The sequence below is a fragment of the Vipera berus genome, assembly GCF_964194415.1.
Source record: "Vipera berus genome assembly, chromosome: Z".
Classification (NCBI taxonomy): Eukaryota; Metazoa; Chordata; class Lepidosauria; order Squamata; family Viperidae; genus Vipera; species Vipera berus.
Window position 1 is genome coordinate 21,317,756 of NC_138205.1, and position 8,482 is coordinate 21,326,237.

General features: G+C 41.7%; 1 protein-coding gene across 1 annotated transcript; it reads left to right on the forward strand.

Moving 5' to 3' along the window:
- Positions 1-588: 588 nt before the first annotated feature.
- Positions 589-5,890, forward strand: LOC308678691 (sulfotransferase 1C2-like; the record flags this gene model as incomplete). The annotated part of the gene is made up of 7 exons (XM_081345928.1): positions 589-736; positions 855-983; positions 1,071-1,168; positions 2,124-2,250; positions 2,524-2,618; positions 4,941-5,121; positions 5,718-5,890. 7 exons carry the CDS (start codon positions 589-591, stop codon positions 5,888-5,890), a joined length of 951 nt encoding a protein of 316 aa, XP_081202054.1.
- Between the last annotated feature and the right edge of the window lie 2,592 nt (positions 5,891-8,482).

An 8,482-nucleotide genomic window follows, 5' to 3' on the forward strand; every position in this document is an offset into this window, starting at 1 on the left:
GAGAAGGGCGGGATATAAATGGAATTAAAATAAATAAATAAATAAATAAATAAACTGGTTGGCCACGGTAAGAACAGACTGCTGGGCTAGAGAGGCCAGGGGTTTCATCCAGCAGAGCACCGCTTCTGTTCAGATTAAATACAGTTTGTATCATAACTTTCCACTCATGTCTTCTGGATGCCTTACTTTTGCTTTGCATGGTTAAGACATCTGGTGTGGAAATCTGAGGTCTTGATCAGCAACTATTCCACAAAATTGTATTATATATGTACATTCCATTAATTCTGCTGAAAAAAACAATAGAAGCTGAATGCCCAGTTTACACATATGAGAAATATCTACCTGAAACGTACAAGTATTTCCAATTCTGCCTCAACAGATGTGCTCCACCCATATCAGTGGACTTTGTTAAGAGGGAGGAGCAGAAGGAAAGCTGAAAATCCATAGCAGGAATGAAAAAGCAACTGGATCTGACATTGTATGTTGTGACAACCGTGAGAGAGGAAGGAGAGCCCTGGCAGAGGTGACCAAGAAGTACCGTACAATAATATCTCCTTTGCTGTGTTGTGGATGGGCCTCAAATCCGAGATGGAAACCTTGAATGCTATCAAGCGCCCCAAACTGGTGGAATTTGAGGGAATCCCAATGCTCAGCGAAATGGTAGAGAATTGGAACCTAATAAGTGGTTTTCAAGCTCGGCCTGATGACCTTCTTCTTTGCACTTATCCCAAAGCAGGTAAAGAGGAGCCCAAGAGAGTTGTTGGTAGAGTTATGGATAACCATGAAATGTGGATAGACAGGACAACCAGCTGAACTCTCTATTCCCTGTACCTTTTCTCCTTCCTTCCTGGTAGGGACCACGTGGATACAGGAAATTGTGGACATGGTCCAGCATAGAGGAGATGCACAGAAATGTGCCCGGGCACCCATTTATGAGCGGAGCCCCTACATAGAACTTTTCCCTCCAAAGCCCATCCCTTCAGGTGAGACCCACAGGCATGGAGGGAAAATGGTAAAATTAAAAACTGTACTCTGCAGTGTGTGGCTGATTGTCTCCCCTGATATTGCAGGCTTTGAACTGGCATTGGCAATGCCTTCCCCGCGAACCCTCAAATCTCATCTCCCAGTTCAACTCCTGCCAACTTCCTTCTGGGAGCAAAATTGCAAGGTTAGAATTATCGGGGGGGTGGGGGGGTTATTCAAAGATTTGGAGCTCTTTACTCAGTGTATCGGTGTTCATCAAGGCATAGAGTTTCATTCTGTAATACTTTCCTAACCTACAGTGTGTCTAATTTCTAAGTAGACATGCAAGTATTTGATAGACGAGCATTAATACAGCTAATTAAATACAAAAATACAAAAAATAATCATAGAGGATCCAGTCAAGAAAGAAAAGTTTCAGCAATCAAGAAGGAAAAGCCTGAAACTTCTACACTAAATTTTGCTTTCCACTTGATCAGATTTAGGTGAGGTTACAGCACCTAATCAACTTTGACTGATCTTGAAAAATTAAGTAGAATTAGATTTGATTAATGTTAGTCATATGATTACAGCCTAACTGTTTGGGTTGGCAATATATAAGCTATGATTTGTAATGTATTGTATCCCTTTAAATGTGTAATGATTGGCCAACGCTGTGTTCTTTCAATGGCCATAAGAGGGAGCTAGAGACATAACTTCTTTCTCTCTGTGGTATTCTGTTACATTGCTTGCTGATTATTGTTGATTGTGGTTTTGCTACTGTTTGCTAAACCCGAAGAACTGTGTTTTTGACTTTTGGACTGGTAAGATGACTTGTATTGGATAACTCTTGAACTGTTGATATCTTCTCTGTACCTGTGTATGACCTGGACTGTTTATTCTTGACTTGTGCTACTCCTAAAAGTAAAGTTTTTTTTTCCTTTTTACACGCCTCAGTGTATCAGTGTGGTTGCTGTGCAAAACCTGGCTACTCTCAGTACCACTTCTTCTGTGCATTCTCCTTGTTGGCTCAGGAGATATTCTACATAAACTCTGTCAATTACTATCTGGAAGGAGGTTCAACAATGGCCTGGACACATCAAATAGTTCCCATAAGTTGAACTTCCTTCAGCATATGTTCCCCATACATTTTATTTTCACAGATCATTTATGTGGCCAGAAATGCTAAGGACTGTGCTGTCTCCTTCTTTCATTTCCATCGCATGAATAAAATACTTCCAGATCCAGGAAAGTGGGGAGATTTTCTGGAGAATTTTATTACTGGGAAAGGTAAGAAGAGGCTATTTGTGTAAAGAAAAGGCTTCTTGCCTGCATGTTTTATGGGTGTAGGTGATGCTGATTACCCTTTCATTGAGTTTCCTGATACAGGAGGCAACTTTCTGGTTAACAGCACACATGGTGAGGAGTGATCAGGATTTTTAGAAAGAAAAAAAATGGGGAAAAACCACTGCTATTTTTTTTTTCTAGATTTACTTTTACAAAAGTGGCTGAAGCAGATTTGGACACTATACATTATTTTCTAATTTAAGTTTCTCTTTGCAGTTTGTTATGGGTCGTGGTTTGACCATGTTCGCGGTTGGTGGGAGGCTAAAGGCCATCATTCAATTTTGTACCTCTTTTATGAAGATATAAAAGAGGTAAGCATCTCTCATACACTTATACATATAGACATACTCAGGTAATATTTTCCAAGAAAGAGAACCTTAGGATTTTTTACTACTAGTGTTTACCAAATAAGATTCACATATATATTTTTTACAGGTGGACCTTGACTTACAACCACAATTAGGATAGAAATTTCCATTGTTAGTCATTGTGGCTGTAAGTGAACTTTGACCCGATTTTATAGCAACTTTTATGGTGAATGTTAAGCACCATAATGTTAATCATAATAGGGACGCAGTGGCTCAGTGGGTTAGGACGCTGAACTTGTCGATCGGAAGGTCGGCAGTTTGGCGGGTCGAATCCCGAGTGCCGCGTAACAGAGTGAGCGCCTGTTACTCGTCCCAGCTTCTGCCAACCTAGCAGTTCGAAAGCACGTAAAAATGCAAGTAGAAAAATAGGGACCACTACGGTGGGAAGGTAACAGCGTTCCGTGTGCCTTTGGCATCTAGTCATGCCGGCCACATGACCACGGAGACGTCCTCGGACAAATGCTGGCTCTTCGGCTTTGAAACGGAGATGAGCACCGCCCCCTAGAGTCGGAAACGACTAGCACGCATGTGCGGGGGAACCTTTACCTTTACCTTTAGGCAAATCATGTGGTTTTTAAGCAAATACAGCTTCCCCAATGGGGATTTTTAGCTTTTAAAACTTGTGGTTTCAAAGATCTGTAAGAGGTTTAAGGTGGTTAGATAAGCAATTTCCGAAAGTGATTAGAAACAACACTGTTCTTTAAAGGGATCTACTGCAGTTATGTAATTGATGATTCCCTTCATCTCCTAGCATTCAAATTTATTTATTTATTTTGGGGACTTATATGCTACCCTATCTCCCGAAGGACTCAGGGCGGCTAACAACAATAAAAGACAATAATACAAATGTTAAAAAAAAAAATAAGGAGCAGCTGTCTAGCGCCTGTGTTGGTGATCCCCCATTCTCTCCTTGTATGGAAGATTTCAAAGAACCAATCTGATACAAATTCTTGAGTTTTTGCTGTGGTTGTTTCAGCCCTCCATGGAGATGTATTTAGTTTGCTGTATATCCAGCACTGGTCCTCTCACCAACCTATTTGTGGCCAATGAAATAATCTGAGGAAGAAAAATAAAATGGATTCTTGCCATTGTATAGATAAAAATATCCTGGAAATTAGAGAATTACTTCTCAAAATTTAGAAACTTCCTCTGTTTTAAGATCCCTGAGCAAAGGAAAGCAACATGTTTGTTTATATTTGTATCAGAGGTATTGGAGGAGGCCAAAAATGTCAAGATTGCAAATGTGTGATTCAATTGCATATGTAAAAAGGGGCAGAGCTTTGATCCCTCAGTCACATCCACCATCTTAACTTTTTTGTACCCAATTGCCTATCTGAGGATGCCTCTAATTTGCATAATCAAATCGACATCTTTTTCTCAATTTTTTTTTTGCATTTTGTATCATCATATTGTGTTGGTACACAAGAAAAATGTATCATCAAAATGGAAATAACTTGCTGTTAAATAACTGGTTTAAATCAAAGGGATTTCAATTTTTCTAAAGGTAAGCCCAACAGACTTTCTAAATAAAGACTATAAATTTCTATAAACCAAGAACATTAACTGACAATATTGAATAGTAAACTTATTAAAGAACAGAAGCCTAAGCAATAGGAATAAAAATATAGCACAATTTTTTATAAGATTTTTTGGGGAAAAACTTTACCTACCTTTTAAAAATTTATCGTAAAAAAATTATGATCTGATTCAAATACAGACCTAGTATTCACAAAATTATTACACTTATACAGTAACTGCAAAGCAGGAGAGTGGCATCTGAGTCGCAGTGTGTAAAAATTCACACCACTGGTGTGCGTGTTTGCTTCGCATGCAAAGGCCAAAAAGATTTTTTTATTTTTTTTAACCCTAATCACTCCCAAAACCCTGGGATTCCATGCAATTGCAGTTGAAAAGTTGGAGATAGATGGCTACACAGATTTGGATTTCAAAGGGAAAATGTGCATCTACTTTCTGTTAATTTTTTTCCCTCCTCTTATATCCACTGCTCTATTATAGTCTATCCCAAGTCATAGAAAATCTGAAAACCTTATTAATAGGTGAATGTGAACATGGGTTACTTTGAGAAAAGCTAAATGAGCAGAGTTAATTAACCAGAAGTTCTTAATTAGGTCACCAAAACACAGGGTCTGAAGACCACACAGAAACATGTTTTTCTCAGTCAGACTTTCTGTAAGATAAAAACTGGATTCTCACAACCCAGTTCACTACACCTCTTGCTCTAATCTCTTTTTTTCCCCTCCACAGAACCCAACTCGGGAAATCCAAAAAGTGGCTGAGTTCCTAAATATAGAGCTTTCAGGATCAGTCCTGGATCAGATTGTGCAGCACACCAGATTTGAGAGCATGAAAGATAACCCAATGGCTAATTACAGCAGCATGCCTTCATTTGTCCTTGATCAGACAGTGTCACCCTTTATGAGAAAAGGTGAGGAGAGTAACTAAGTTCTAGCTACATTTGGTGGGAAAGGGAGCATTTGTGCTGAACAGTGAGAAAAATAGAGGAGCTATTACATTGCTGTCCAAAATATTTTCCAAAGTAACTGGAACAAAGGTGACAGAATAACAGAGTTGAAAGGAGCCTTGGATGTCTTCTACTCAAGCAGGTAACTCTGTACCATGTCAGACAAATGGCTGTCCAATCTCTTCTTAAAAACCTCCAGTGATGGAGCACCAACAACTCCTGAAGACAAGCTCTTTAACTGATTAATTGTTCTCACTGCCAAGAATGTTCTCCTTACGTCTAGCTTGGATGTCTCTTTTATAAGTTTCCAAATTATCAAACGTGGAAAGACTTCTTAGAAGTCAAACTGGTTGAGGAGGAGTGCTGTAACCTGTTGGTCAGTTGAGTGTTTCTCAAGCCTGGCCATGTTAAGATGAGTGGACTTCAACTCCCAGTGGTCTCTAAAATTTTCATTTTAATATAGCCAAGACTGAAAAGCACAGGAGTGAGGGGAAAAATGCTGTAATCCAGACCACTGAGATTTTTTTTAATATTTCTCCCTATGTTTTACCCATCTCTAGGCATGGTAGGGGACTGGAAGGAAAACTTCACAGTGGCTCAAAGCCAACAGCTGGATGAAATCTGCATTCAACAACTAGGCAACAGCGGGTTGAAATTCCGCACGGAGTTAGAAACAGACTTCACGATGCCTTCAAGCAAGTCTTTTTCATTGGCTGATTTCTACTTGAGTTAAAGAAATAACCGCACATTTGCAAGCAATGGCAGAAAGTCCTTTTGTGATGGGTGGGCTTGCTATTTTATAAGCCTTTCTCTTATAAGCCTTGGGATGGAATTGCCCTAATAGGGGTTGAAAGAGACCTAGCCTCAGAATCACTCTCTCTGATGATGAGATAAACAATGAATTCATTTTATTTGAATAACCTTTGCAGGTTGTCCTTTTTCCAAAAATCCCAGAGAAGCCGACATAATACGAACTTTATCCTCACATAAATTCAACCTGTGGATTGTGCAGGAAAAAGAGGAGTAAGGGAATAAAGATGGCCAAAGGTCTAAATTATAACCAAACATAGCATATCCTTCTCTCCTTGCCCCAGTCAGATCTCTCTTGGGAGAAATTTGCAACAAATGGCCAATATTCACAAATCTTGCCAAATTAATCTCCAATTATGCCTCACCTTTGGCCCTGGTAACTGTACAGGTAGTCCTCATTTAACAACCACGTATTCAGTAACCTTTCAAAGTTACTACAACATGGAAAGAGTGGTACTTATGACCATCCTTAAAGGCCCTCCATCCCCATGGTCATGTGATCACAATCTGATTGATTGGCAAGCAGCTTGTACCTACAACAGTTCCAATGTTCCACAGTCATGATGAAAAATGATAGCAAAGTCTCCCCATATTTCTCGAGAGCAAGAGGATCTAAAGACTTCCTCCTTCAGGATTTCCATCAATACACAGGATGCAGGTTTCTCCTCCTCAAAGTTCGATTTTTTTTTAAAAAAAGGAAACGAATGTAAAAAGTGATGGAAAAGAGAAATGAAAAACAGCTCTACCTAGCATCTGGTCTGCCCCCCAAGATTCCATCAATTAGACCAGGGTTTCTCATCCTTGGCAGCTTTAAGATGTGTGAACCTCAGCTTCCAGAATTCCTCAGCCACATGTCTTAAAGTTGCTAAGGTTGAGGAGGCTCCTATATTCCCTAAATCCAGTTGCTTTCACTTCTTTTTCCTAATAGAGTCCCATTTTGGAATTTCCTCTTAAGCCTGGAAAGCAGTATGTATAGAATCCCCAAAAAGCCTGCTGAACGTTTGGAGCAAACATGTGTCTGGTCTAAGTTGAGAGAAGGAAAGCAACTCAACATGGGATTCAGAATTTTATCACTGACAGTTATAAATTGCAGGGCTTTTTTTCTCATAGAACGCTCAGAACGGCGTTCCGGCACCTTTTTTTTACACACACACACACACACACACACACACACACACAGAGAGACACACACACAGTCCTTTTGCACAAGCTATGCTACTCCCTCCAAACTCGTCTGTCCTACTTTCCTCGCTCATCTTCCAAAACTCCAAACTAGGACACGCGAGTTTGGAGTTGGAGAAGGCGAGCGAGAAAAGTAGGACACGTGAATTTGGAGTTTAGGAAGGCGGGCATCTGATGGCGACTGCTGGTTCAGCACTGTCAGCGAGAGTTTGCATGGGAGCAGGCCGGTGAGGAGCACATGGCAAGGCTACCGCTCCCTCTGCTATCGGCCAGCCCTTAGCAGACGCTGAGCAAACTTGCAGCATGACAAACCCCCACGGCCCCGACAAGGTGCTGAGGTTGTCTCTGCAGAGGAAGACCAAGGTTCATTTGGCAGCTGGTGTGTGTGTGTGTGTGTGTGTGTGCGCACGCGTGCATTCTGTGTTTCACAGCCTGCTTCTCTCGCTTGCTTTCTCATCCAATACAGCTAAAGTAAGAGAGGTGGTTTGGTGTAGCACCCACGCCCAAAACCGGGAGACCGATTTTTAAGTGCTCACAAAGCCAGCTGGGTGGCGCTGGGCCAGTCACTTTCTCTTACCCCAGGAAGCAGGCAATGGCAAACTGCTTCTGAAATTCTTGCCAAGAAAACTACAGGAATCTATCCAGTCAGTTGCCATGAATTAACACTGACTCAAAGATCTCACCCCCTCCAACCCCCCTCCCCCCCAAAAAACAAACCTCAGACACCACCAGCTAAGGAAAGATGCTGGTGAAAAGAAAAGGAAGGATTGGGGGGGGGGGCGACATGATGCCTGTTGCTTCAACCACTTCCCTTAAACTGTTTATAATAAGGTTGCCCATTGGTGGTACAATTTATCAGTGCTTTTTTTTCTTAAAAAAAGGTGCCGGAACTCTCATCTTATTAATCTGGCATGGGCGTGGCCTACTGTGTGGGCGTGGCCACCTCAACATCACTTGCGTCAGGGGCACTTGTTCGGACCTGGGCAGGACTGGGGCAAATCTGAGGGTCTCTGCCGGAGGGGGGATGGGACCGGGGCAAATGCTGGGTCATGGTCCATTGGAGGAGCCTCACTGATATTAAAGGGGGTGGGGGAAGACAGTGTGTGAGAGAGACAGAGAAATTCCCTTTTTGTAAGTTTGCTTACTTTGCAGTGCTTTCCTTTCCCCACACTTTTGCTTCCCTGCTGGCTCAATCTCTCTTTCTCTCTGCCGCCCAGATCTACAGCTGCAGAGCACTTTCGCTCCACCCCCCCCCCCCCCACAGCCGATCTGGGCAGCAGAAGTGTTTTTGAAGCCTCTGGAGCTCGCAGCGATGGCCGTGGGGCGATTTTGC